Raw genomic sequence first — 27,738 nt, forward strand, 5'->3', positions numbered from 1 at the left:
TATTCATCACCACCATCCCGCACCCAATCCCCAGAAAACATTTACACTAAAATCATCAAATCATCTTTACATGATTACAACAAAACCAGTGCAGGAATGTCAGTGATCAAATTCCATTACTACATTCAAATTGTTTCAAAATACAGAAGAGGGGAGACCATTCACAATGAGCTGTGAACAGCAAGAATCATGGGCGCTATGTATATCCAGTTTTCAGTACAGTGCCACTCCTTCATGAACAGGGCCGCTGTGTCAGTAAACTCTTTCACAGCGTAGCCTAGTGCTTTGGTTGAGAGACTGGATAGAGGTGAAGGTAGAGTCGCTGTTAATATAAACGAGCGATTTGTATAATCAGACAAAAAGAGCAAGTTGTCCCACCCTTCCATCTCACAGTATTGAATATAGTATTAGTATTATGGGCGTGTTTCAGGTTAGCTACTTCCAGGAAAAAAGGACAACACAGGACAAACATACACCAGCATGGGGTAATCATTACCAATCATTACAGAGGAGAGTGAAGAGGGCCTGCCCTAATGAATACTAACCAACAGGAGGGTAGAAACAAGTATTTACATAAAATGTATGCAACAATATAAATACATTTTAGGTATAAATTAGAAATACACAAAACAATTCAATCATCTATGTCTAGTCTCATTTAAATGCCAGTCTGATTACCCCCCCTATATTTGGTGAAAGAGAGCAGAAGATCAAAGGCACAGCAATGAATAATTCAAGAGTTATTTATCCCCGCAAATTCTACAAGAGCAATACCACTAAATCCCCATTGCAATAGACCTAATACAATATAAATTAAGACACAGATAAAAGCTCCAATAGAAACAAACCCCATTCTCGTGAGTCTCCACTAGTCACCAGTTAACAATATCTTCAATAAATTAAGGCTTAAACAGAGTATGTAAGTTTTCAAAAAGCACCCTGATATTTTCAGCTTTTTAATTCATGTCATGTCCATTCAGACAGCGTACCCTGTACACTCCATGAACACAGCTGTAGTGTAAAAGGATTACTTTCATGCTTTCAGGCATCAAGTCCCACAGGTCCTCTATCTGCTCTTGAGGCATGGGGGGGACTAAATGTTTAGTGCAGTGTTCAGAATACCACAGATGTAATATAGAGTCGGACCTAAATGGGGATTTCCTATCTGCTATATTTATGCCACACCCCATCATTAACACACACATATACCCAATTCATGTACCAAATCCTGACCTGCCTTCTGACAGAACAGAGACCTATACCCAGACTTGTTATGTGCCAGCAGTCCAGCAGGATAAAGATGTTGTCGCTAGCCATTTTATACATACACCAGGTCTCTCCCTTGTGCCCCCTGGCCGCCCTCCTCCTGAGCAGGGTCCTCGGCGTCTGCCTCATCGCCATCGTAGCCCTCATACTCGATGGGCTTGGGACAGCTGTAGGGGTGGCCGTTGTCGTCGAAGAAGCGGCGGAAGGTGAACTCGTAGAAGGCGTGCTCCGGGTGCTTGCCGTTACGGAACCACCCGTTGAGGGTGTCGTTGTGGTTCCCCTCGCTTTCGCCGTCGCTGCTCCAGAGCTTGTCCGGGTCCACGGGGTCGAAGTTGGACGTGTCCGTGCAGTGGGCGATGGTGGGGATGTACGGCGCCGGCTGCTGCCGCAGGTCGCTGGAGAAGTCGATGGCCTTGAAGAAAGGCTGCGCCTTGATCTCGTCCGCGCCGTTCTTGCCCAGGCGGTCCTCGGGGCCTCGGCACAGTTTAACGATGAGGTCGGACGCCTCTGGGCTAAGCTTGGCTTGAGGGGGGATGTGTAGCGTGGTCTGCCAGTTTATCACCTGCACAAACAAGAGCATAATAAAGACGGTTAGTAGTACAGTAGTACAATTAATACCTGTTCTAGCTGGACCTGAAGATAGCTCATTCTATTAAGGTTAATTTACCTTGAGTTGGGTTTCCAGAGGTGTAGTTGCTAAGAAGGGAGGTTGCCCGACGACCATTTCGTATAGAATGACACCGACACTCCACCAATCACAGAGTTGCGTGTATCCTTGAACAGAGAAGTAAACAAAGCTTGCTCTAGAGTAAAACGGCCAACATATTGAGCACTGGCAGTACAATGTCGACATAACATTCCACTGATCACATTTTCATCTTGAGAGAGCGCTCTAACTCCCACGTTTCCTACCGGTTCTGAGCAGCACTTCTGGAGCGATGTAGTTGGGCGTGCCGACCAGGGAGTGGGCCAGGCAGCGCTGGTGCTGCCGTGCCTTCCTCCTCTCCAGAGGTTTCAGTCGGTCTCCGCAGCGACAGTTACCAGAGTCCTCCCACTCCTTACTGAAGTCCATGCTGTCCTGTCGAATGTGGTCCCCTAGGGCAAGACATCATAACACCGGTTACCCATCGTGACTTACAAGGGATACGCTACAGTTTATAGTTTTGTCTGCAAAAAGTCCCGACGAAGCGCGGGTTGGAAGGAACAAATAGATAATCGGGGATTAAAAGGTCAGTATGATCACAGCGGAGGTCCTCGCTCACCGCTCTGGTAGTACTTGGAGTCGTGAGTCCAGCGGAAGCCGGTGCAGAGGCCGAAGTCGGTGAGCTTGATGTGGCCGTCGCGGTCGATGAGGATGTTGTCTGGCTTGATGTCCCGGTGGATGAAACCCATCTTGTGCACGCTCTCCACGGCGCAGGTGAGCTCGGCGATGTAGAACTGGGCCAGCTCCTCCCGAAAGAGGCCAAGCCGGATGAGCAGACTCATCATGTCCCCGCCGGGGATGTAGTCCATGACGAAGTACAGGTTGTCCTTGTCTTGGAAGGAGTAGTAGAGGCGCACCACCCACTCGTTGTCGGCCTCCGCCAGGATGTCCCTCTCGGCCTTCACGTGGGCCACCTGGTTCCGCAGCAGCACGTCCTTCTTGCGGAGCGTCTTCATGGCGTACAGGGCTCCCGTGTCCTCCTTCCGGGCCAGGCACACCTCGCCGAAGGCGCCGATGCCCAGGGTCTTGATCCTCTTGAACATGGACTTGTCTATCTTGGCCCGCTTCAGCCGGATGTAGTTGGACTCCTTCTGGCACAGCATCATGCGCATCTGCTCCTGAGCGTCCCCCGACAGGCCGACCTGGTGGGCGGGCGCCAACGGAAAACACACACACACACACACACACACACTGTATCAGCGACATACTCCGCAGTCTTCGCCGAGACCGAAACGGTACACAGAACGCAAAACCAAACTGAGACAAGGTGCAGTACCGGTGAGCAATTCAACTTAGTTAGTAGGCCCACATTAGTCAACCAATTACAGGGTAGAAGTATCCATTAATACACAGAGAACGACGAGTAGAAACACATTTGGTGGACATAAGGTTGAAGAAATAGGCTACCGATGTCACTGTCTAAAATGCAGTGGCTGGGGAGGCATGCGTTTCCCTAAGGCCTTCTTACGTCCATGCTGTCAGCTTCATGCTGTTCAATAGAAAAAGCTCCATCTTTCAACAGCAGCTTACTTGGGTCACTGATTTGTGTGTGGACTATTCAGGTCACAGCATACTTTTACCTTCTATATCGGCTGTTAGTGACAGCGAGGAGAGAAAGGGAGAGAAAGACAGACAGCTAAAAGAAGAGAGAAATAGAGCATGTAAAGTACTGGAATGAGAAAGAGAAGACAATAGAATACAGTTTACGAAAGAGAAAAAAGGTCCGATAGAATTTGAAAGTTAAAAGAGACATAATCGTCTTAAAGATTGTCTTCGAAACAATTAACTTTGCTTGATGTAATAGTCTTAATAGACTCCTCACCCTCTGCATCTCGCTCTCCAGCTGCTTCTTCCTACGGATCCTCTGCTGGTGGTTCTTCAGGATGTTCTCCACGTGCTGCTCCATGAAGAACTTGAAGGCCTGGGGGGAGTAGAGGGGGATCCGGAGCTCTCCCCGCCGCTCCTCGTCCTTCTTGTTCCGGCGCACGGGCACCGGCGACGTGGTGATCTGCTTCCTCTCCTTCTCCGCCCCGCCGCCGCCTTCCGGCGCGTCAGCCCTGTCGCCGGAGCCGCCGCTGCCGCCCTCCTCCTCCTCGGCCGCCTCCTCCCTGCCGGCGCCTGGCTTGCTGCCCGGGTCGTAGGCAGGGCAGGGGGCGGCGGGCTGCTGGAGGAGGTGCTTCGGGTACGGGGGCGGCGGACCCTGGTAGCTGGGGACCTCCGCCGCCACAGGTATCTGCGACATGGACGCCGGAGGGTCTAGGTAGGGGCTAGGGGGTGGCAGCTGAGGGGGCTGCTGCTGCATCCAGGGAGGGTGCGTGGGAGCCACGGCCGTGTGCAGCTCGGGCTTCGGCACCCTCATGCTCTTGACGGGCTGGAGGATGGGGGCCTGGGTGATGGCGGTGACAGTGGTGGCGGAGGGCTGGGAGCCGGCGGCGTGGCCCTGGCGGTGGCCCTGCTGGTGGCTGTTGAAGGAGTTGGAGCGTACCGGCACGTTGTGCTGCCATGACGGGGACATGTCCTGGTTGCTGCTGCCTGGGGAGGACTGGGGCTGGGCCGGGGCTTGGGGCCAGGACTGAGCGGGGCCCATGCTGTACATGTCCAGGTTGTGACTGTTCCGGTTGGGCGCCAGCATGGACTGCGGGAGGCTGCTGCCGTTGGCGTAGCCCGGGGAGGAGGGGGGGCCTCCAGCCTGCATCTGCTGAGCGGTGGGGCTCTGTCTGCTGCTCTGGTTCACCGGGTACGGGGGAGGGGGCTGTCTGCTGCCGCCGCTCATGGCCGCGTTCTGGTGTCCCATGTAGTCCGGCTGAGGGGAGCCGTTCTGAGACCAGCCGGGGGGGAAGGTGAACTTGTTCCCCCCAGAGCTCTGCATGATGATGGGCTGGCGGCCCACGGGCACGGGGCTGATCCCCCTCTGGTTCTGGGGGGCGGGGGCCGAGTAGCTATCCGGCCAGGCCCCTTGCGGGACGGGAGAAATGCGGGGCACCAGGTAGTCCATGTTGCCGGAGTAGCGCTTGGTCGAGGGGTTGCTCTCCCAGGAGGGCGGGGGAGGGGTGGCGCCCCTGTTCGGGGGAGGCGTGACGCTGCGCACCTGAGGCGGGAGAGGAGAGCTGACCCACTGGCTGTTGCCGGGGTGTCCCTGAGGGAAGGCTGGGGGTGGGCGTCCAGCCATGTCACTCTGGGGTCCGGGGCTGTCTGAACGGTACATCATCCCCTCCACCATCATGGGGCCGTGTCTCTGGGTAACCAATGACTCCTTTGAACCCTTCCAACTCTGCCTTCGCAACACAGGCTGCTGAATGTGCGATGTACCTGCAGTCGGAAGGAATATGGGAAAACAAATTTCGTTCAAAAGCAGAATCTGGTGACAGTGTTATGGCGCTATCGAAGTAAGTAAACCACTGCAGCATTGTACTGGACTGGAATCCCCTCCCCTTCACCACAGGAAAAGTTGTTCGACAGTGTCCCGTTCCCTCCGTAAGAATGCATTGCTATCCTAGACAACTAAATCCTAACCAGGTCCTGAATCCTGTAACAATGGCAAGGTTTCTGTGAACAAGCCAGGGATAAAGGGGATGAGAGCGAGCAAGTAGGTCCCAGAGGACTGACACCTACCGGGAGCTTTCATGCCTGCATTGACGGGGCGGGCGGCGGCAGCCACCATCTGCTCCCTCACCGGGTCCTGGTAGCTCATCTTACTGATGTACTCTAGAGCTGCCTCCATGCTGCGGTTGTTGGTCTGCTTCAGAGCACGGATCACCATTTCCTGACAAAGAAAACACATAAGATGAGCATGAGAATGTGCATTTCGGTAGTTCAGTACATTTGCAAATATGCTTTTTAGGATTTGGAGGGTAGGGAGATATAAAAGTGAATCCAACGTGTTTCAGCAACAATAGGCAAAAGATAGGTCACAAAATGTTTTTTTTTCTTTAACCAGATAGCTACATACTTTTACAGCACAGGAGAATTCACTTAAATATCCAGACATGACTGACTAGTCAAAAACACGTCAAGCATGAGACAATGACAGCCTGAGTCGTTAAAGCTGGTCATTCCACTTTGCATAGTTTTCATATTTCAAATGAGTACACACTCAACAACAATAGAAAACTACAGCCTTATTGAACATCGAACAAGAGCAACTTAACGAGAGGCCTGAACATTCACATCATTCCTTACCTCCTCAAACCCTGCAGACAGCAGCTCCACCATCATCTGTTTGTTCACCTCTGCCGTTCTGCCCGTGGGGCTGGGCTCATTAGCAAAGGGCATGAGGGACTTGCGGATCTCCTGCAGGGCCTTGTGGTAGGGGTTCCGAGGGTTGCTGCAGCGCCCTTGCTGTCTTGGGTCTTCAGCCAATACCTTTCCAGCACCCATATCCACCTTGGGGGGGTCAGAGGGTCGGGACAAGTTACGGAGACTCTCACGAATTTCCTGCAGCATCTGGTGGCTGTTGCCACTGTAGTTAGTAGCAGGGAAGGTCTTGGGTCTCATTTGTCTGTATCCTTCGGGTTTCTCCCCTCTCTTCATGTAAGAGCATGTATATTGACAGCCACAGGAGTAAACGGGATGGCGCGCAGTACGGTAGCACTGCGAGATTATCGGGCCGAGTTCAGCTTCCAAATTGCAATGGCTTCACATCTGCATGCTGCTGACACACATTTACAGCACCTGCTGAAGACAAACCACGTTAGTCTGGGAGGTGAATGATCATACAAGACAGGTACATGGATACTATAGCTTCACAACTAATCTAAGTTATCTCAAAACAATATTGATGGAGAAAGATAGCCATTTGTAGAGATCTAGATGGTAACAGTAAGTTGGCTAAGCTCTAGATAAAGCTAGCCTGCTTTCCATGAAAATGAATGGATCTGGCTCTCGACTCTTTGCGCCCGCTGTCTAGCGACCGTTGCCTACCAACTTAGTAGTAGCGTTACTTGGACTTGCTGAATTGTGTAATGCAAAGGCTAGCTAAGCAAGTGGTCGGCAACTATTAAAATAACCAACGTTCGCTAACAGCGAACTAGCTCACAATCTAGCTACATAGCTACTTGTTGCCAACACAGGCTAGCCAGCAAAGCTCCAGTGTGGTGGAGCTCCACGGCCTGTCGCAAAGCAGCCAGTGTCAGGCAGGCAGGCGCTATGCTAACAGGTTATTACCGAGCTAGCAATCGATCGAACTTACCCGTGGCTTCGCGTTACTTCTCTAATAACGAACTAGCTATATTTCCGAAAGAAAGTAAAAGCGATTAATTTAATGTTAATCGGCTAAATTTCGCCTAAAAGTTGCCAACTTTACAGCTAAAGTATGTGCCTTTCGCAACAGCGGCTAGCAAGATATTCCTCTGATGTCTGACGGACAACTTGCCCGGATGTGGCTTGTTTTTCCTTGTCCCATCATCCATCGCGGCAATAATAGCGCCCACAAAAGGTAGCTTTTGCCTTTTCTCTGGCAAAGTGCACAGAGATGATCAATGGTCACTTGTTATCCAAACGACCTTAAGACAGTAAGATAAACTGTTTCTCAACAAGTAGGTTGCAGAATGATGCTACAACAGGTGTTCGAATCTTCATGGACCAAAAGAAACAAGTAGGTTGCAGAATGATGCTACAACAGGTGTTCGAACCTTCAAACAGCAAAATGTGGTCAACACTGCAGGTCATATGTAATAAAATAAAAAAATCTGCTATCAAAAGTAATAGAAATACTTAACCAAACGTCTTTATTTCAAAACAATAGTTATAATAATACACACAACCATTATATCCCCCCCCCCCCCCCCAAAGAGTAACATATATGTACTGTTGTATGGGTTTACAGTTAATGTTTCTTTACCTACTACTGTAATCCGTATGCTTGGGTTGTCTTAGATAAGTCTTCGTGACCATCAAAATTATTATACAACTTTCATAATTCTTTCATGAGATGGTGCCAACTCCAGATACCACAAGCCATAACTTTTACTTGAGAATCTACCAGAAATGGTCCAGTTACATGTCATAAAATTACACAGAACATTTTGTCAATGACAATGAATACAAGTGCTTTTAAACCGGGACCTGTCTGTTGACATAAATTGCCTCTCCGTCAGTTCCACAGACCATGCACTGTCCCAATACGTCAAGGCTATTCACAGACAGGGTCTGGCTGGGAAGCATGTTTGTAGTCTCCAGACGCCCCTTACTGGAGTCTCCACTGAGCCAGGCACTGACAAGGGACTGGTTACCACCAGCTGGGGCCACGGCACTCCGGGAAAGGATGCTTGTGTTCAGACCACCTGGTGAACAACAAAGACAATGCTGATAATTATGGCTGTCGTCTCATTGATGCAACCCTGACAACTACCCACCGTCTAAAAATCTCTGAAAGAAAGTATCCGTGCTTTAAACCTAGTTTCATCATCTGACTGTCAAAAACAAGACCAGACTGGGAAAAATTGTAAACCAGGTTGGCAAAATCATAGGCCAAAAACAGACTGTTAACATATAACATGTCCTGGCTATTTGTTTTATAAAATATATGGAAGCCAAAGGAGAATCTTTCCCCATAGATAAATAAAGCTTTTTGAATCACTTTTGACTCTTTAATGAGAGATCCAAATATGGTGAAGCAATAAACTCATCAGACACAAGTGATAACTCCATATATCTTTTTGATATGACTTGCCTTGTAAAAATGACGATGTGTCTAAATTTGAGGAAGTTTCCCAATGCCAGAGCGAGCCATCCTCCGAACACGTGAAGAGGTGGTCTGGGTTGGAGGGATGGAAGTGGACCTCCCACACTATGAAAACAAACACAGACTTAAAACACTGTATAATCTAAAACAGCTTTTGGTGAGTACACTTCAATATACTGTATAGGCCCTTACTTTCTGCAGAGTGTGCATCCATAAGAGAAAAGGGCATGTTGCCTTGCCTCACATCCCAGATACACAGCATACCATCTTGACCTCCTGTGGCCACAATGTGTTGCTGGTTGGGATGTCTGTCCACACAATGCAATGGGACTCTGTCTCCAGTTCTAAAAAGAGCAAATAATTAAACAACACTGAAATCATTGTATAGTATAAAACAAATGCTATAATTTAGCAATTCAAAAGTAAACACTTTACAGGGATAGAATCTGTGATGGTTCATTGGCTTGTTGCCGGAGGTCCCATAGTTTGAGCTGGCCAATAGAGTTCACAGTAAGGATTTCTCTTGACCTCAGGAAAGTCACAGCATGGATTGTGCTGCTATCAGCATTTTCTGATGAAAAAAAAGAGGAAAAGACTACTGTCATAATCAAAGTAGTATGTATAAATGTATAAAGTAGGTGTAAATAATAGGGCTGGTATCGATTCGAATTTCAAGAATCTATTCGATTCTGATTCACAAGGTTCAGAATCGATTATCACGATTCAATTCGATTCGGTTAGTGTTACTAAAACTGCTGTAACCTTAATTACATGCCTGCCAAGTTGTGCAACACATCAATACTACGGCTGGGTATCGATAATGATTTCCAAAAATGAATGAATGAATCATTGAATGAATGAATTAACTATTCATTCCTTCATTTATTCATTAAATAAAATATCAATTTTGGGATTCATGAATCAATTCAGAATCATTTGATTCGGATTCGATTTTTTAAACCCAGCCCTAGTAAATAACCCTGCTAGTAATGAAGTAAAAGTTTGCAAGTCTTTCTAAACGTTCATTAATGGCAGAAGATTCTGTAACAGTTATTCATCTCTTACAAACCTATGGTGCGTATCACTCCATCCTGGTCGGCTCTGAAGAGGATTATCCTGCCATCTTCCCCAACAGTAACAATCTCAGGACTGTTACAGACAACCCCAGTGCAAGGGGCATTCCCACAGGGATAATGATGTGCTTTCCCCCATTGGTGAGAGACGGATAATGTCTGTAGTTAAAAACAGATAGGTTATTTAAAAAGGCACAACATACCAAACCATAATGAATGGTACATGGTGAGTAGTAAGGTGGCAGTTTGGGTCATGTGTTTGCCAGTCAAATCTTCAGCTATACCTGTTTGTTACGGTGATGACGGAATATGGTAACTGCTCCAGTTGATGATGCTGCGACTATTCTGTCTTGATCCAGAAACTGAGGAAATACAGAACATCCAAGTCTAACATATGCATCAATACAAAGTAATGCCATTGCTATTAGGGGCCAAGTACAACATCTGTCTATGGAGTAGTGCTTGAACCTACTTGAAGATCCAGAACATCACCATCATGCTTGTGTTCACATAACAACTGAGGGTCTCCCTCAAATTCATCTTCCATACTGGTGACCCCATTGTCTCCGATGGACCAAATGGAAACGTTGTTGTCCTGCGAGAATAATGCATGAAATGCAGCCAATGAGTTCAATTGTATTAGCTAGTTCAGTTCAGTAAAGTTATTATACGTAGAGAACGCAAGCTAAGAAATCCCCAGCTGAGCAGAGTAGATCATTTTGCTTGCTGATTTATTTTATCAAGATTATCGTATAGTAGGCAGAACTGCATTCATAGGACGTGTCTCATAATGTTTGGTTTTGACAGCCATCTATCCAGCTAACCAGCTTGCAAGCGTTATTAGCTAACGTTAGCCTAGCACTAACTGTTACCTCGTTGTCCCAGGAGCCACTAGCAAAGACTTCGGGTTGCTGTAAAGACGAAGACGAGACTGGTCGCCATCTAGTTTTGCTGATTTTCTGTGACACGTATTTTGCATTGGTGCCCTCCATGGTTTCAAAGAGTTTCAACTGGCTAAAATAGTCAAATTTCACTCAATGTAGCTAACGTTACAGCCAGCCCGCAGATCATAGGACATGTTCCCCGCGCCAACCCACGTACGGTGTCCCAGTGAAGTCATCCTCAACAACGAAACGCGAAACGAGAGACCGCTGATCAGTTGTAGCTCTCGCGCTCCACCTGGTGGATGAGTGTCTAGCTAATTCTCGTGCAGTCAAAGATGAGAGATCACCCCAAATTTAAGATGCACTCCTTGAAAATCTGTCTGTTAAATCTTATATCAACTATTTCAACTTGGCACTAACTTAAAAGCAGGCTAATCAGCTGGCTGTGGGGTAAAGAGATGCCTCGTGACGTATCTCCTCCATCTGCACTGGAGGTTGTGAGTTTTGTAGGTAAGGCAGTGTGCGCAGGCGCGGCATTGACAGCTGCTCTCTATCTGTTCCGCAGAGTGTGGTTAACAATGGCCTGGAAATCTGGAGGAGCCAGCCACGCAGAGCTTGTTAGCAACCTCCGCAGTAAGTTAAGTCATTGTGGATGGTAATCGTGTCAATGATTTCTTCAGAGATTTAATGCTGACAAAGGAAATACTCTCGCGGGGCTATACATAGTAGGTAACTGGCTGCTAGCTAGCCAACCATTAACAGCTGCTAGCTAGTTTGCTAGGCTAACGGTAACGTTAGTGACTTTGCCAAACAGATCGCGTTGCTGGTGTTGTGTTTCAGCCTAGTCTCAACTATGCTAACGTTAGCTGGCTAAGCTAATGGGCCAGCCTGGTTGTGCTTGCTAATGTAACGTGATGTAACTAATCGTAGTCCATATGAGGGATGGCTGTAAACATACAACTAACGCTAACGTGAACTAACGCTAGCATATTTTATATGCGTCATAATGTTGGCCAGACCCACAACTAACGCTAGCTACCGCTAGCTAGCAATGTGTGAACAATTGCCAACAGGGTGCATACATGCTATGATTGAACTTAACAAGTGTTTGCTAGTGCTAGCTATAATTGCTGTGTTCGGTTTAACGTTACTGTTTGAATGTCACAAACTCTCGCCTAACGTTAGTTTTGCTAAAGCAAGAGGGGCGGGTCTGCCATGCTGGGCGGGGGACTGCTGCTATCTACACAATTTGTAGCCATGTCATAACTCGTGCCTTACATATTTAGAGCTTGACCTTGTTATGATAAAGAACCAGTAGTGATTGCATTACATTGCATGCATTGCATCAGGTAAGGTGGCATGGATGGGACTGGAAGGGGGGGAGAAATGCCAGAGCTTTCAATCTAAGAATCTCTCACGCAGTTTCCTTGCCTGAATGCACAGTGACAACATGTGACACCTACTCTTGAGAAGGGTATGTCACCGTTGAAGACTTGGTGTAGAGATATGCCATTATCTGCTAGGCTTTATTTAGGCCTCTACCCTGTCCACTGCAGCATTGCAGCAGAGGTTGGTTTTTTTTCGGGGGTGGGGGGTGGCTCTTAAGAGGGGGGTGGCTCCTACTCTTTCTCTGATTGCACCGCTACCAGCCTGGTGGTCTTGGACCTTGTGCAGATACAGTATGAGCCTAAGAGAGAGTTTGACCCAGTGGACTTGGAGTACTGAGACATGTTTTTAAGGTTGAAGATATTTGTCTTCTGCTGCATGAGAAGTGACACCAGTATGTGCACAAAAAGGCATGGGATTGAACAGGGTAGAATGTCATGCTGAAAATAATCTTTTAGTCCAGAAAAGTTGTGTTCTTTATCTTCTTCAGAGTGAATTTTAGCATCATCCATCATCATTTGCCAGTTGTCTACACCATGACCCATTTACAACAGCAAACTCCAAAGTTAGCATAAGCCGACTTTAAACAGGTCACACTCAGGATGCATGCTAATTCCTATCTTGTTGTCTGCATCCTGCAGGTCTTTCTTAGCCTAACTCCTTTCACCCGTCACAACTGTGTTTATCGCAGACCACAGTTATTCAGGGCTCATTGGTCCTTTTAGTGCTCTTCATTTGGCAACCATCGCCCTGTGAACTGTTATATGCATGCATAATACTGCACTTTCTACATCTTCATCTGGAGCTACGCAGGCGTAATGTATCCTGCTGATGATCACTAACGCAGCACATGGTTCTGGGGGGGAGGGGGGGAGAGCAGCACCGGCTGTCGCTGCCACCAACTGCCAGTGGATTAACGTGAGTGTGTGCACGCGCACAAGTCTAGGACAACAAAATCCACTGTCAAAACACCACCACACGTCTACCCGTGACCTCAGAAAATGGGATCATCAAGTGAGACGAGGCATACGAAGTCGTATTGGCTCCGTAAAGTGTGTTTAGCGGTGGCCTGGAGATCTGGAGGAGCCACTCACGCAGAGCTGGTCAGCAACCTCCGCAGTAAGTTTTAGTCATTGTGGAAGGTGATGATGTCAACGATTTAGTCAGAGGTGCAATAATGACGAGGGAATTACTCTCGGGAATTACTCACGGGAATTACTCACGGAGTAATTCTTGAGGTTGAGGATATCTTCTGCATGAGAAGAGAATTTTATTTGTATCCAGGTCTTTCTTGTGTCTCAGGCTGACTCATTCCACCCTTCACAGAGCGTGTTCATTGCAGGGCAGCACAAAGTTATTCAGGGCGCATTGGTCCTTTAAGTGGGATTCATTCAGGAACCATCACTTTGTCAGAATCAGAATCAATTTTATTGCCTGTTTGGCTTTTACACATACTCGGAATTTGTTCTGGTCAGTTGGCGCATAACTCTGATGGATAGACAACAATAGACAGAGTGCAAGACATGACAGTGCAAAGACAGGGCAGTGCAGAATACGAAACGGCGTGCAATGTGTGTATACACAGTGTGTACATTGTACAACTGTTACATGCACACTGCTGCATTCTCTACGTCTTGGGTGTAATGTATCCTGCCAATGATGACTAAAGGAGCACATGGTTCTGAGGGGGGAGGGGGGGGGGGTAATGAGAGCAGCGCCGGCTGTCGCTGCCACTTCCTGCTGCTGCCACCAACTATCAGTGGCCCCCCCTGCGGAGGATTCCTCTGAAGACAGTGCTATGTGTATGTTTATGTATGTCTATGCATGACTCGACAAACCCGCCGTCCAGTTAAACACCACCCGTCTCCCTCTGACCACAGAAAATGGGATCATCAAGTCAGACAAGGTTTACGAAGTCATGCTGGCCACAGACCGGGGCCACTTCTCCAGGTGTAACCCCTACATGGACTCCCCACAGTCGATAGGTGCGTATTCACGACACCGCACACTGTAAATGACATCGGCTTCATCTGTTGACAAATGTTACAATATGGTTTATCTCCACCTCCCTTTTAAGGCTATCAAGCAACCATCAGCGCTCCACACATGGTATGATATTATACGCGCTATTGTTGCACGTGTGAAGCCGAACTATCGATTTGTTTGTTTATTAAGATTTGTGTGGTTTGCCCCTGTCGGCCGAGGAGCTGGTGTCATGCTCCGACCCTGTCTCATGCTGACAGGTGGTGATGTAGTTGTACAGTTGATCCATCTCTCCCCTCTCCCCCAGCACGCCTACGCTCTGGAGCTTCTGCACGACCAGCTGTACGAGGGCGCCAAGGCGCTGGACGTGGGCTCCGGCAGTGGAATCCTCTCTGTGTGCTTTGCGCGAATGGTGAGCCACACATGAAGGGTAAAAACAAATAACATTTATCCTCGGAGGTAATTCTGACTGCCAGGATTTTCAGTTTTTTTTAAAATCTGAATATTATTTTTTATTTTTTTTACATCGATTCCAATTTTTCTCGTTTTCTAGGTGGGACCCAGGGGAAAGGTGATAGGAATCGATCACATCAAGGAACTGGTAGATGACTCTATAAACAATGTGAAGAAAGATGACCCTAGCTTGATAACATCGTGCAGAGTGAAGCTACTAGGTAAGATGAAGAACATGGATTTCATCCTAGCTACTTGGATTGACTATGATATGCAAACGGATCTGGCTTCAAACTGATAAGTCAGTCGCAAACACAAAATGTAGGCCACCCTCAGCTAGGTTAACCAGAACTGTTTAGAAAGCTCTTCAATGGCCGCCGGCTCTTTTGTAGGGAAACATAATGTAGCCTGCTTGACTTGGTGGAGTGCGTCTGCTGAATTATTGAGCGCAGAGTGCCTGCTGTAGTCTGCCTCGCGGTCGGGCTGCGTCAGAGGCCAGCGAGAGGAACTGGCACGCCGCCGTGCGCCCTGGCACGCCTCCCTCTCCGTGTTGGCCCGCCGGGCGGGGCCGGCGCAGCGTGGCAGCTGGCATCGGGTGAGTGACAGCTGCTGTCTTGTTTGTGTTCCAGTGGGAGACGGGAGGATGGGGTACGAGGAGGAGGCTCCTTACGATGCCATCCACGTCGGCGCGGCAGCACCCAATGTGCCCCAAGCAGTGAGTCTGTCCCCCCCTCACCCCCCTTCCCTCCCCGAACAACACTCATGAAAGCATAATTTGGCACCTACCGAGAGTCACGTCGACCCAATCTGCCACCCTCCACGCCGTCATCCAAGGAGAGCTGTCGTATAGTAATCGCGGGATTAGACGGGATGGCGCTCGCTACTCCCTACGCTCTCGGGACGGAACGTGAGCGGTCGGGGCCGGGAGGGGCGCGGTCCCTCCGGGTCTGAGCTCTGACTCTCTCTCCCCCCCCCCCCCTCAGCTCCTTGACCAGCTGAAGCCCGGCGGCCGGCTGATCCTGCCCGTGGGCCCCGCCGGGGGCAACCAGATGCTGGAGCAGTACGACAAGATGGAGGACGGCAGCACCAAGATGAAGCCCCTGATGGGGGTGATTTACGTGCCTTTAACAGACAAAGACAAGCAGTGGTCCAGGTGGAAGTGACTTCCTTCTCCCTCCCTCCCCTACCCCCTCTGTCTTCTTCACAGCGGCAAAGGTGAAATGGTGTGGCCCGGAGCAGACAATGGATCACAACGGCTGCATCTTTGCTGTTTGTTTTCATTATTTGCTTCTTCCATAACCATGGCAACTGGCTGCACGTTTAAAAAAAATTAAGAATTAAGTTTTAATTCCACAAACCAAGACATGCTGCATTAAAACCGCTCGGCTAATCAAGTGTGGAGTGAGATTCCTTTTGGAACCATAACAATGGTTGTCTTCAGTGTTCAGTCTTCAGCGCTATTGATTAATGAGACCGGCGGTGTTCAGGCGCTGATGGCGTATGTTTGACATAATGCACATGGCTGTGTTACTTTGGACTGATGCCCGAGACGAGAGCATGTCAGTACTATGGCTTTTGATCCTCCGGGGATGTCCAGATGAGATCCTTGTGTTGCCTTTGACTACTACACCCACGCTCTTCTGACTGGTAGATGGAGTGATGCAATAGGCCTACGAGTAACATGACCATTTGCTATGGGATTTTGTGTTGAATAACTTTGCATGGGAGTTCCTCTGACCAGTTGATCGCATGACGTGGGGATGTTGGTTTATGAACACGTTCTCGTTCTCTGTATCTCCTAACACTCTGCCTCTTTCCCCGCAGGGATGAACTTTGAAGCGGGAGATTGTCAGTATTCCACATTTCACTGACGATCCAGAGGGGAGACTACTTTGAGTTCCAGCAGCCATTGGATTTTCTTTCAAAACATAGCAAACCATGGTGATTATTTTCCCGTTAACTCTAATTTGGGATTAGAGTGTCATGCTGAGGAAAACGCTGAGGCCCGGGAATAAAGACTGCTAGAGATTGACCATAGAAATGCTTGTTTTCTTCTCGGTTTGTGCTTTTTCCAGGCCTGCATTTTTGGTTGTGAATTATTCTTTTGATTTGCTGCAGGATATCTTTTTTTTTTTTTGCGGTTTCATCAGTGACTTGCAATCAACCATTTGCTCCAGTAATGCATCGCTGCTCAACCAGGGCTGCGTGTCGGGAGGATGCCCGACTGTTATGACGAGGAGAGCTCATCTGATAATTCTACGATAATCTTATCTGCAGAGTGTCTGAGGAGCTGTAGATATCTGTATTGCTCTGCTAACATATATAAGCTTTTCTTTCCCAGCTGACAGTATTTAAACCAAGGCTGCACAAATGGCTGATCTTAAAACACACAATCCAGTTGTTGGGTATGCAGCACATTATGACACTACTGGTATGGTAGATGCTTCCACCTAGCTGACCAGTACAGGTGGATATGGCTGGGGACTAAAGCCCCTCTTCGTCAGGACGAGTGTGGAGCAGTTATTACACAGTTATTACACACATATGCACAAGTTCAGGGCCGTGCTTTTTCCCCCGTGCTGTATTGCTTTCTTTCTCTGGTATTCATGACATCTTGTGCAGGCTCTTGAGATGACTGAAATGAAATAGTCACTGCTTTGCCAAAATAAACTTCCAACGCAAAGCAAAATTAATGTCTTGTCGTTTTTTTGGGAAAACACGATTTTCACATTTGTTTGGATGATCCATGGCTTTCCCAGTTTATGGAATGGCATATGAAAATAAAACGATGCTTATGCTTTTGTCCCGCTTGGTCTCACTGGGTTTTGAATATGACATTCATTCATATGTCATTCTTACCACTAACACAGCAAATCACTTAAGACATTTTGATTAGGGATAATCAACTTTACTGTCTCACATAGAAGATTACACAGGCTAAGGATGCATCTACACATGGCACATTTTATAACCACAGATTAGCTTCACTGATAAATGTAACATTTTACAGCAGTGTGTTGGTTTGGAATGCTCTGACGCATCATTTGGTCTCCAGAGAGATCTGGCAGCAGGGGCCCTGAAAATAGTAAGCAGGGATTTTGGTATGATGATAGGATTGCACAATAATGGATATGTTACATTACCAAGCTGTCATCACGTTTAAGGAGTGGTAAAAATAATACAACGAGGCCAAAAGCCTAAAGTAAAGTGATTTATGGCACAAATTTAGCACAACAGCGCCACTCAGTGGCAGAGGTATATAACTACAACACAAGCTCTCAGATGACCACATCCACAAGTGAAAGTAAAATTCATATTTGCTATCAAAATAACATCTTAATGAGCGTGAAAGGGAAAGCAGTGTCTATCCCTGTCACTTATAGACAAGACAGAACATAGAGAGAGGCTTAACAGACAGGCTTGTCTGGAAAGCTGGTCAGCAGGTGACTGACTCAGTAAATGTCTGTTGTGGTCTGGAACAGAGGGGGTGTCCACCTCTGCGTGTAATACTACAGGTACATCCCGTTGATGAGGTAATCAGACTCTTCAGTGGTGAGGGGGCGGGTCTTCTTCAGCGTGTGACGGACCAGCCTCAGACGACAGCCAATCAGAAGCAGCAGGAGAGCGGTGATGATCAGGCCCAGTGCCAATGGAAGGATCGCACCTGCAAACAGAGAAGAGCAGGTATAAGGTCAGAGGTCATTAACTCGCTGTGGTGATCAGCAGGACCAATCTACGGTTCATGTGTCTGATGTCGTAACAGACCTGACTCGGGCACTGGATGTGCTCCCATCACTGTGTAAGGTTTGGAAATTAGTACTTCATTCTCTTGTTTGCTCTCTGAGATGGGCACTTGAGGAACCGCACCTACAAATAAGAAAACAGTTAGGAACTTTCTTAAATCAGGAACTGATGAAGTATGTATTGACTTGAGTTATGACTACATTTACCCGTCTCTGTGTGTTTGCTGGCAGGAACCGTGGCAATTTCTTTGATAGAAGGACCTGAATCAATTGTTTCCATAAGATTGTAAAACAATAGTAAGATTAAATTCAAACTGTATTTGTTACATTCACAATTATACAAGATACAATGCGCAGTGAAATGCTTAATACCAGAGCAGGTACAACGGCTGCCGCCCGCACTGGCGGCATCATTAATTTTTGTACACACACACTAGCACTCATATAATTATCACCAAGACGTGAAATCTATTCAACGACAAAGGAGGAGGATAATCTCACTTCTCTGGATGCACTCGGCGACGCAGTCGGACTTCTGCAGGAAGTTGTTGTGGTTTCCCCGGCAGCCTCCGTACACAAAGTGCTTGCACTCTCCAGCGACCGCGTCATAGAACCAGCGTGGGAAGGTGCCTTTGCAGGGTCCCACAACCACCGGCGACGCACAGGAGTCTGCTGGGACAGAGGAATTGAGATTGAGGGGGCTGGATCGAAATATCTCTCCTTTAATCCCCTGCCTCCTCCTCAAAGGAAGAAGGGTAACGGAGAAGGGAATCACAGATGTGTCCTTTCGAAGGAGGGAGGGGGGGAGGGGGGGCGGGAACGGGCGAGACGCCCCGCCCCCGTCAGTCCGGGGTTGATTTGGAGATCGGGTGGCGCCGGACAGAGACGCTTTGTTCCTTTACCCGGGGATACGTGGGAAGGAGTCACATTCCCATGGCAGGTCTGTGAGTGGCCCTGTGGCCTGTGTTCTGTCTCTCTCTCCACATTCTCCCGCTCGGCTCTCTGCAGCTCTGCCGCTCCCCGCGGGGCCTCAATCTGCCCGTGTGTGCGTCAGACAAAACACGCCAAGGTGCTCCGCTTCTGCGGACGCCGCCGGAATGCACGGCCTGCATGCAGTTCTTTCGCAGCGGAACAGATCATAGGGTAGCCATTCCAAATATGTTGCGGTGACAAGTTTGTGGCAGGGTAAGAACGGCTAATGATAGTACCTCGGCCGGCTGGGCTGTCCTGCTGGCTGCTGGTTTAGGGTTGGGGTTAAGCCTAACTAGGGTTCTGTGGGGTTAGGGTTGGGGTTAAGCCTAACTAGGGTTCTGTGGGGTTAGGGTTGGGGTTAAGCCTAACTAGGGTTCTGTGGGCTTAGGGTTGGGGTTAAGCCTAACTAGGGTTCTGTGGGCTTAGGGTTGGGGTTAAGCCTAACTAGGGTTCTGTGGGGTTAGGGTTGGGGTTGAGCCTAACTAGGGTTCTGTGGGCTTAGGGTTGGGGTTAAGCCTAACTAGGGTTCTGTGGGGTTAGGGTTGGGGTTGAGCCTAACTAGGGTTCTGTGGGCTTAGGGTTGGGGTTAAGGCTCACTAGGGTTCTGTGGGGTTAGGGTTAGGGTTAAGCCTAACTAGGGTTCTGTGGGGTTAGGGTTGGGGTTAAGCCTAACTAGGGTTCTGTGGGGTTAGGGTTGGGGTTAAGCCGCTAGGGTTCTGTTTATACGACCTCTGTAGTCCGCTTGGAGGTCACGGCGGTCGGTGCTCTCATAGCGCAGAGCGCGTACTATGGGATGCACGCGGACAAACTTCACGCTAAATGGACCCTAGCGGACCCTCGCATACACAGAAAGTATAACCAGCGCTCTAGGGTCAGGGTAATAACGGGTAATAACAGTACCTTGGCTGGCTGAGCTGTCCTGCTGACTGTTGCTTTGTGGCATCGCAGGGGGTGGCGCAGCCTTGCTCCTGTCCAGGGGTTGAGCCTGCGGGGGTCTGGGGGGATCCCCCTCGGTCTTCCTGGGCTCTGGGTCCTCGGACCCCTCGGTCTGGGCCACGGCAGGCATGCGAGGGCTGGGCAGGCCCGCAGGGTGGGACACTGTCTTCCTGGTGCCATCAACTAGAAAGGAGACACTCTTATAATTCCTGGCCAGCAGTTCACTTGACTACCTATGCTGCACTTATTGTAAGTCGCTTTGGATAAAAGTGTCTGCTAAATGACCGTAATGCAACATAAATATAATCAACCACAGAGGGAACAGGCCGGGTCACTTGTCCGAAATCAGCCTCCACCACAGACACCAGCTTTCATCTATTTATTCGTTCAAAGATACCCCAACGCTGCAAATGCCAGGCGTGTTTCGATTCAACGGTGCCAACTGCTATTTTTAAGCATGGCTACCCGAGAGAGCCTGGTTGCGAGATTACTTTTCACAACCCAGTTTAGCAAGAACACCATAGAGTTTAGGGTTAAGGTTAGGGTGAGGGTCAGGTTTAGGGTTAGGGGTTCAGGTTAGGGTTAAGGTTAAGGTTAGGAGTTAGTTGCGAAATGCGTAGACGCAGCCTGGTCTGATCTGGGAGCTGTCCCCGCGCGCCGGGGGGGCGGAGCAGCACCACTCACAGTTATCGCAGAACGCCTCGTCGGAGCGATCCGGACACTGCTGCTTCCCGTCGCAGGCGTAGGTGATGTCAATGCAGCAGCCGTCATCGCAGTTGAACTGGTAGCGCGAGCAGCGGCCTGTACAGACTGGAGGAGAGAGGAACGTGACACACCCCCCTGTGACACACCGTCCGCTCGGGGACGGGGAGCGCGTGATATTTGACGTGGGTCGAGGAGAGGCGAGAGGGGCGACTCACTTTCCGCCTGGCGCCCCGGCGCCAGCACCGTGACGGTGACGTTGTCGGAGCTCTTCTGTCCCGCCGTGTCGGTGACCGTCATCTGGAACGTGTAGACGCCCTCCTGGAGGTCGCTGACCTTCAGTAACCCCGGATGGGTCACCTGTAGAGAAGAGAGAGATGGGGGAGAGAGAGAGAAAGAAACAGATGGGGAGAGAGGACAAGAGAGAGACAGAGAAATAGAGACATGGAGACAGAAATGGAGAAAGAGAGAGAGAGAGAGAGAGAGAGAGAGAGAGAGAGAGAGAGAGAATTTCACCATGCACAGGTACTAACTTATTTAAATCGGGTGCATTGCGACAGAGAATTTATTTTGAACGATAAGAGAGCTCTCTGAAGAAAACCTAACAGTGAGAAGAAGCGAGTCCTCCCTGAAAATCTGTGTTCATCTCTGTTTTCACAGAGCACAGCCTACAATAGGGCTCTTGTCCTTGCCTCAGGGAGGGCTGTAATAGCCTCTTATCTCTGTGTGCACAGCCAGGACCCACAGCACAAGCCTCCATGTTGACTTAACAGCTGCAAACACATGTGTGTGTGTGTGTGTGTGTGTGTGTGTGTGTGTGTGTGTGTGTACACAATACCAAACTTGATTTGTGTTTAGCGCAAACACGGTATGCATTTTAATTTGAATCGGCCACAGATCTGTACCAAAGCCCTACTACTAGTACCCCATACTACCTACTGTAAACTACACAGTACCTCAGTGACAGGGTTACGCCACAGTAATAATCATAAAAACATAATGATATTCTTTTCCTTCTTATGAATGAGGCCCTTTCATGTTTACCTTCATGTTGATGGCCGTATCCCCCCGGATCAGAGCCCATTCGTAGCGAGTGACCCCGTGGTCGTCCAGGCTGTCCCTCCCGTCCAGCACGGCCCAATCAGTGGGCAGCTGGATGACCACGTCCTTGCCGGCGTCGCTCCGGGGCGGCTCGTCCACTTCTGGAAACAACCAGAGGCTAACCTCGTCAAATGCCACCAAAGAGACACACTGATTAAGCCTGAATCTAATTTAGGAGCTCCTGAGGCCCACAAGGCAAATGATTAACTCAAAGACAAATGCCTGTCCACAGTTTGTGGTGGCTGTGGTCAGAAAACTCAGTAGCCAAACATGGACTATACCAACAGCTTATACCTTTTGTTGTGTATTGTTAGCCTACTAAATCATTGACACGTTACAGTCTATACAGCACATTGTAAACCTGATTCATCTTGATCTATGTGCATAGCAGGAGCGCCTCACCTTGCGTCTGGGTGACATCGTCAATGATGGGGTTCTCCTCAGGCCTCCTGCCTGCGGTGACCATTTTGCTTCCGTCTCCATGGCCAGTGATGGAGAAGAGGTGTGCGGTCGTGTTGTGAGCCCTGCTGTAAGTGCTGAAGTCTTGCTGCGCTGCGAACGAGCAAACGTTTTTATTTCTATACGTGCAATTGAACAAATAGCAGCTGAGACTGTCGTCCGACTGACGATGGAGGTCCTCCTGGACCACTGCCACGGTACAGTGCGGGTCCGAGCAGCAGGAATGGACACAGTCTTTCCAGCTGTACACCCGAGCAGGGGCCGAGAGGAAAGTGGCCCCTTGCTCGATGGATTCCCGTGCTCGGATGATGTGCTTCTCTACGGCATTGAAGTCACCCAGGCACACGTCAACAACATCCTCCTCCTCGGCATAAGGCTGGTCCTGTTGAAGCTGTTTGCGGAATTCTTCCAAGAGCTCCTCCACCCCAGATATTTTTGATTTAAGATCCGATATTTGCGAGGCCCGGCTGTGGATGCCATTCACCGAACATAAAAGCAACACACCAGCAATTAGTCGATGGTGCTGGGATATAGCCATCATGTTTAAGCTGCTAAACTGCATTCCTCTTCGTTTTTTCTCCGACGCATAAGCACAGATGCGCAAGTGCCTCAAGACATAAGTGTAAGCTTACTTCATACAAAAAATACAATAATATTTTACATGTAATAATTTTAAAATGAAGATGCACCTTTGTTTTGTTATCGATGCTTAAAGGCCTTTCGACGGCATCCTCGTGATGGTGTTGCGCGGAGGGAGTGCCCAGCAGCGTTTGTACAGCTCAGCTCAGAGGCAGAGAACAAGCACTGACGTCACGGATGATGCACTGATAGCGCAGGCACACCTGCCAGTTTTATACAAACTCGTTTGAATCCAAGCTCCAAACTACAGTTGGGATATCTGACATAAGAAGGCGTCACTGTTTATATAATTCTTTCTTGGCATCAGCTGTGTTTGTCACTGAAACAAAAATTTCCATGAGGCATATTTTACTGTTGTTCACTCTTTATTTCACAGTAGGTTTTAAGATGAAAGGTTGTGAGTTACATATTATAATATTTGTACAAATATCATTAATCAATTACATAATGAAAGAAATCTGACATCGATAATCTGTATTTCTGACATAGAAAACATTTAAACCAGAAAGCGTTTTCTGATGAAAATGTGTGCGGGTAGCAAAATCTAAAAATGTAATAGTGCTGTGGCTGAAACAAACACTAATACAACAAAAAAGGTTGGTGATGAAACAACAATACAAAACATTGTTTTTTCCTACATTTGGATTTTCATTTTCATTTAAACAATGATTAAAAGCAATTGCGGTTCAAGAATCAGATATACAAAAGGAGGCTATATTGCCATAAAAAATGAAGAAGAAAAAAATCCATTGAATAAAATAATCATTGGCTCTCATGATGTCTATAAAGCCGACAGTAACTAGACTTTTCTAAAATATCATTCAAATAGGAAAGTACATTATATATCTTTGTCACTGACAAAAGTATTTTACTGTCAAATACATTTCTACTTCGTTTACATGTTACTGCAAGTTTTGGAAAGAATGTGTAGAGAAGGTCGAGGATGCAAAGAAGGAAATGTCAAATTGAAGACTGGTGTGCTCTCCCAGGTTTAACAAATGAACAAAAGCACAACAATGCAGCCATGGCCTTATGAGTTTAGGTCTATAAAAATACAAATCCATTTAAATAAAGTAGTGAATGATAAGACTCCCAAAACAAAACAGTTGTTAAACAGGATGTAAGAAAACATTATTTTTTAAGTTATTAATAGCAATTAATAGTTTTGTCTCTCAGGCTTGTGTTAGGAAATGGTCAGTCTCAGGTCTTGTAAACAAATGATAGTAAGGAGGGAATTGTACACCAAACCATAATTAATAACACTCAACAATGACCTCAGATATTTACAATGCGTAATTCGGTTTCTTCTGTAAATTTCTCTTCGAAGCACCATTTTAGGACTGTCTCTGTCTGAAGAACATTACAAAACCAGTGGAGCTTCATGTGTACTTTCACATGAAAAGTAACTTCAGACTGATTTGAAAAGAATAATTTCCCCCCAAGAAACATGATCATGTCATATAATCCAACAAATGCCGTGCACAAAGTCGAATACAGATCAGTACTCTGTACACTGCTGCCCACGATCTCGTCCGATCAGGGTTTTCGGTCGAATAAATACTGGGATGAAAGTGCAGTAGTGAGAGAATACTGGGTCTCAATAAAGGCTCCGCGGCAGTGGTTGACTCCATGTGTAACAGCATCACGCAGGCTTCTGTCTGTGGTCTGTGATCGCCTTCCATAGCTTACACAGGACCCCACCTCTGGCCAGGAGAAGGACAATTGGCAGACTGTTATCATAGGACAATATACAGTATATACAAAGTTTAATCAGTTTGCTGGTCAAATTCAGGAGACAAACTATAAGAGAATTTACTACAAGTGGGTACCGTCCTACTATTTACCCTGCCGCAGCGTTTCAACATTGCAGTATTTCACGATCTCTCTACCAATTCGACATCGGGGGTCATTTAATTTTTCAACGTGTCACAAAACACAAACCATTTTGATAATTTGTTCAGTTGTACTGCTCCGTCTGCAGACTGCAGCTGTGCTGTAGCTGGTGTGTGATTTGCTACTTGAAATACTGCAGGGAAAAGAACACATTACAGGGGAACCCACTGTACCTTAATCTCAAACACTTCAGGTCTTCTCTTGTCACGTAGCGCAGAATGTCATCCAATGTGTACTCTTCCATCAAAATCTAGAAAAAGAAGGTGAGAACGTGTTGGTTTACCTAAAATAAGTTGCTTCATTGGCCCAGCTGGTGGCGCTGTGGCAATTGCAAATTATTTCTATAGTCCAGTTTCCATTTGTATCACCTACATTCCTTCAATTCGCTTTATGCTAGTCTGGGCTACTGTACATACTGTAAACATACATCTGCATCTACTGCTTAGATATTAGACACACCTAAAAGTTTATCTATGACATCAAGTGTTTAGCTTTGTCTGCTGACAAACAGGAGAGGAGGGTTTACATGGGTGTGGTTTTGTTGACATTTAGTAAAGAGTAAGGCCCAATCCCAATACCCCCCCTTAGCCCTAGCCCTTGGCCCTACCCCTACATTTTGCGCGTTCATGCGTAGGGTATCGTGTCCCATTCTTTTTAGCTTCTAGGGCTAGGGGGCATATCGTAACTTTGTGTAAACAACTATTTTTGAGTGACAGTTGATTCCATGTCCTGTTCATGAAGTCCAAAAAACAATCCAGTAGCATTTTTCTGCACTTCTCTGCTCATCTGTATGGGCAGGACTAACGTTAACAGCCGATGTGTAAACATGCTTCCTGGCAGTACAATTGATTAATCTGTCGTGTTCTGTTCTGAAATTTGGTCAGATTTGTCACTATAATAATAGTAATCATACTGTAACATCCCAGGGACTCCACAGAAAATCAGGCAACTAATAAAATTCAGATTGAAGACGTAGCGAGTGGCATCCCGTTTCTTAGGTAAAGATTTCAACCCCTATCCCTTGTGGCCACTACCCAGCCGAGGGCACTCAAACTAGGGACTAGGGCTAAGGGGGAGTATTGGGGGAAGTATTGGAATTGGGCCTAACTCACCCGGTCTACAGAGTCGTCCTCAGCCCCGTGCTGTCTCAGCCACCTGGCCAGCTCCGGGTCCCCCTGGCTCTCTGCTGAACGGCTCCGCTGGCTGTCTGAAGATGATGAGGGGGGGTCTGCCAGAAGAAAGGGTGTGGATGATGAGGGGGGGTCTGCCAGAAGAAAGGGTGTGGATGATGAGGGGGGGTCTGCCAGAAGAAAGGGTGTGGATGATGAGGGGGGGTCTGCCAGAAGAAAGGGTGTGTGGATGTACAATAAATCAGTTACATTGAACAATAACATACAGCTTTCACATTCATGACTAATATGTGATGAAATGTGCAGCCGGTGGGGCAAGTACTTCCATTGCAGTCTGAAATATGATGTGTGTGTGTGTGTGTCTGTCTGTTCAAGGGCTGACCTATGGGCCCCGAGCGTATCCTCAGCAGTCTAATCTCCTGTTCTCTCTCCTCCAGGACCTGGTTCAGGATGGCCTGGTACTCTCTCTCCCTCTCCAGCAGCTGTTCCAGCAGCCTGGGGAACCACAGGGGAGGGGGGGGGGCGAGGAGGGGAGGAGAGAGGAAAGGATGATACAGGGATGAGGTTACTCATAGAGGGAACCCCCTTACGCTGAACACGGCTCATACAGGCGACAGCCGTGGGAATAAACACTAGTCGCAGACATAACGTCAATGAGCGGTTGTTGATTATCTGTCATCCCGTTGTGGTCGCCAACTGCCGCACCTGTTGGTCTCCAGCTTCATCCTGCCGAGCTCCATGCTGACGGAGCGCTGGACGCCATGGGATCCATGCGACACGGTGGAGCTGAGCGTGCTCACCCCCGAGGTGACGACCGCGTCGTCGTTGGCCGCCGCCATCGCCGCCGCTGGAGGGGGGACCCTGCTCTGGCGGGCGGGGTTGCCCTCGGGCTCCGCCGCGTCATCGTCCACGTCGTCCTGGTCGGCGTGGTCGCTCTCCGAGGCCAGGCTGAAGTGTGGCCTCAGCTCTGAGCAGAGACAGAACGCTGCATCACTACACCATCAATAAACTGAACATGTATGTTCAGTATATACATCTCAAATGTAGCGTTAAGCCATCTCAACATAAGACAGGAAATTTAAAGTAATCATTTTGGTCATGTGATACATTCGAGATGCCATAGAGTAACTGCCTTTATAGTGGTAACGTCAGCAACATTCAGAACTGAAAACATTCTCGCATTCAATCCATTCAGTTACAGTTGCCGTGTGCTGCATTTCTGCATTCATCCCAGTTTACAGAGCCTGAGCTTAAAGCTCAATGAGATAACCTTTTTATGGTTCAATATTCACTTTTACTTGCTATTAGTTTATGAATTGGCCTTAGCAAGACCCCAAAAATCATTTTCGTGACATGAGACTGCATGAGACCCTGTGAATTTATTATATTAGAATTTCGGTGTACTGGCGGGAAATCTTGTGGTGGAAATGGAAGTGACACATTTTGCGTGTCACAATATCAGGAAGACAGCAAACACTTTGCCCCGCGAAACGAAATCTACATGCACATAAAAGAAAGAAGACCTGCATTGAAGCCATCCTTCCAGAAAGTAGCTACAACCTTCCAATCCAGTCTGCGCCAAGCGCGTTTGTTATCATTTTTTCCCATCATTACAGCGAGTGAGTGGGGGATTGTGGGAAGTGTGGTTCTTAAAACGCAGTGCCAATTTTATCACGACCAGAGGGGCTGCCAAAGTGCCGAGTTCTCATGTAGCTTAACACCATTACGATCAT

The 27,738-nt window shown here is 47.9% G+C and overlaps 5 protein-coding genes across 12 annotated transcripts in view; 1 reads left to right on the plus strand and 4 right to left on the minus strand.

The window, feature by feature from the left end:
- Positions 1-23: 23 nt before the first annotated feature.
- On the minus strand, positions 24-7,310 carry lats1 (large tumor suppressor kinase 1). 2 transcript variants are annotated; one of them, XM_084439947.1, is made up of 8 exons: positions 7,158-7,310; positions 6,149-6,640; positions 5,582-5,732; positions 3,792-5,278; positions 2,529-3,111; positions 2,179-2,361; positions 1,934-2,040; positions 24-1,828 (listed from the first exon to the last, which is right to left on the minus strand). In XM_084439947.1, the coding sequence occupies exons 2-8, from the start codon at positions 6,497-6,499 to the stop codon at positions 1,319-1,321; spliced, it is 3,372 nt and encodes a 1,123-aa protein (XP_084296073.1). In that variant the 5' UTR covers positions 6,500-6,640; positions 7,158-7,310; the 3' UTR covers positions 24-1,318. The 2 variants fall into 2 exon arrangements, with proteins under 2 accessions (XP_084296073.1, XP_084296074.1); XM_084439948.1 differs by having other exon boundaries at positions 6,149-6,643.
- A 486-nt stretch (positions 7,311-7,796) lies between these two features.
- Positions 7,797-10,796, minus strand: nup43 (nucleoporin 43). Its single transcript, XM_084439486.1, has 8 exons — positions 10,597-10,796; positions 10,197-10,319; positions 10,009-10,086; positions 9,721-9,883; positions 9,087-9,222; positions 8,844-8,995; positions 8,640-8,756; positions 7,797-8,250 (listed from the first exon to the last, which is right to left on the minus strand). The coding sequence occupies exons 1-8, from the start codon at positions 10,714-10,716 to the stop codon at positions 8,021-8,023; spliced, it is 1,119 nt and encodes a 372-aa protein (XP_084295612.1). The 5' UTR covers positions 10,717-10,796; the 3' UTR covers positions 7,797-8,020.
- Positions 10,797-11,126: 330 nt separating this feature from the next.
- On the plus strand, positions 11,127-17,098 carry pcmt (protein-L-isoaspartate (D-aspartate) O-methyltransferase). 4 transcript variants are annotated; one of them, XR_014630499.1, is made up of 9 exons: positions 11,128-11,241; positions 13,875-13,979; positions 14,072-14,103; positions 14,285-14,389; positions 14,531-14,651; positions 15,060-15,145; positions 15,414-15,583; positions 16,255-16,371; positions 16,506-17,098. XR_014630499.1 is itself a non-coding variant. In XM_084439955.1 (8 exons), exons 1-8 carry the CDS (start codon positions 11,187-11,189, stop codon positions 16,258-16,260), a joined length of 636 nt encoding a protein of 211 aa, XP_084296081.1. In that variant the 5' UTR covers positions 11,127-11,186; the 3' UTR covers positions 16,261-17,098. The 4 variants fall into 4 exon arrangements, 3 of the variants coding, with proteins under 3 accessions (XP_084296081.1, XP_084296080.1, XP_084296082.1); XM_084439955.1 differs by having other exon boundaries at positions 11,127-11,241; positions 15,414-15,539; positions 16,255-17,098; XM_084439954.1 differs by having other exon boundaries at positions 16,255-17,098.
- Positions 17,099-17,939: 841 nt separating this feature from the next.
- On the minus strand, positions 17,940-22,884 carry lrp11 (low density lipoprotein receptor-related protein 11; the record flags this gene model as incomplete). Its single annotated transcript, XM_084440096.1, has 9 exons — positions 17,940-18,094; positions 18,196-18,297; positions 18,381-18,434; positions 18,675-18,842; positions 20,046-20,264; positions 20,766-20,891; positions 21,002-21,143; positions 21,828-21,985; positions 22,287-22,884. The coding sequence occupies 9 exons, from the start codon at positions 22,882-22,884 to the stop codon at positions 17,940-17,942; spliced, it is 1,722 nt and encodes a 573-aa protein (XP_084296222.1).
- Positions 22,885-23,349: 465 nt separating this feature from the next.
- The window catches only part of map3k5 (mitogen-activated protein kinase kinase kinase 5), a 38,819-nt gene continuing 34,430 nt past the window's right edge, over positions 23,350-27,738 (minus strand). The window contains exons 26-30 of one of the 4 annotated variants that reach the window (XM_084439775.1): positions 26,711-26,972; positions 26,388-26,500; positions 25,988-26,103; positions 25,049-25,125; positions 23,350-24,685 (exon numbers count right to left, since the gene is read on the minus strand). In XM_084439775.1, the coding sequence (XP_084295901.1) occupies positions 24,625-24,685; positions 25,049-25,125; positions 25,988-26,103; positions 26,388-26,500; positions 26,711-26,972 (629 nt within the window). In that variant the 3' untranslated portion in view covers positions 23,350-24,624. Of the gene's footprint in view, positions 24,686-25,048; positions 25,126-25,987; positions 26,212-26,387; positions 26,501-26,710; positions 26,973-27,738 lie in introns of all 4 variants that reach the window. The other 3 variants (XM_084439774.1, XM_084439773.1, XM_084439772.1) reach the window with 3 other exon arrangements.

Source organism: Borostomias antarcticus, assembly GCF_949987555.1.
Source record: "Borostomias antarcticus genome assembly, chromosome: 6".
NCBI lineage: Eukaryota > Metazoa > Chordata > Actinopteri > Stomiiformes > Stomiidae > Borostomias > Borostomias antarcticus.

What these genes read in the sequence shown, in the direction of transcription:
- lats1 (XM_084439947.1), bottom strand. Translation starts at nt 6,499, where the DNA reads ATGAAGAGAGGGGAGAAACCCGAAGGATACAGACAAATGAGACCCAAG. An exon ending in AGAAGTGCTGCTCAGAACCG is followed by an intron (nt 2,041 to 2,178) that starts GTAGGAAACGTG and finishes TCTCTGTTCAAG; the next exon opens with GATACACGCAACTCTGTGAT. An exon ending in CTCTGGAAACCCAACTCAAG is followed by an intron (nt 1,829 to 1,933) that starts GTAAATTAACCT and finishes TTGTTTGTGCAG; the next exon opens with GTGATAAACTGGCAGACCAC.
- pcmt (XM_084439956.1), top strand. Translation starts at nt 12,996, where the DNA reads ATGGGATCATCAAGTGAGACGAGGCATACGAAGTCGTATTGGCTCCGT. An exon ending in GGACTCCCCACAGTCGATAG is followed by an intron (nt 13,980 to 14,071) that starts GTGCGTATTCAC and finishes CTCCCTTTTAAG; the next exon opens with GCTATCAAGCAACCATCAGC. An exon ending in CACCCAATGTGCCCCAAGCA is followed by an intron (nt 15,146 to 15,413) that starts GTGAGTCTGTCC and finishes CCCCCCCCTCAG; the next exon opens with CTCCTTGACCAGCTGAAGCC.
- nup43 (XM_084439486.1), bottom strand. Translation starts at nt 10,716, where the DNA reads ATGGAGGGCACCAATGCAAAATACGTGTCACAGAAAATCAGCAAAACT. An exon ending in GTCATCACCGTAACAAACAG is followed by an intron (nt 9,884 to 10,008) that starts GTATAGCTGAAG and finishes TTTTAACTACAG; the next exon opens with ACATTATCCGTCTCTCACCA. An exon ending in TGGAGTGATACGCACCATAG is followed by an intron (nt 9,223 to 9,720) that starts GTTTGTAAGAGA and finishes TTTTTTCATCAG; the next exon opens with AAAATGCTGATAGCAGCACA.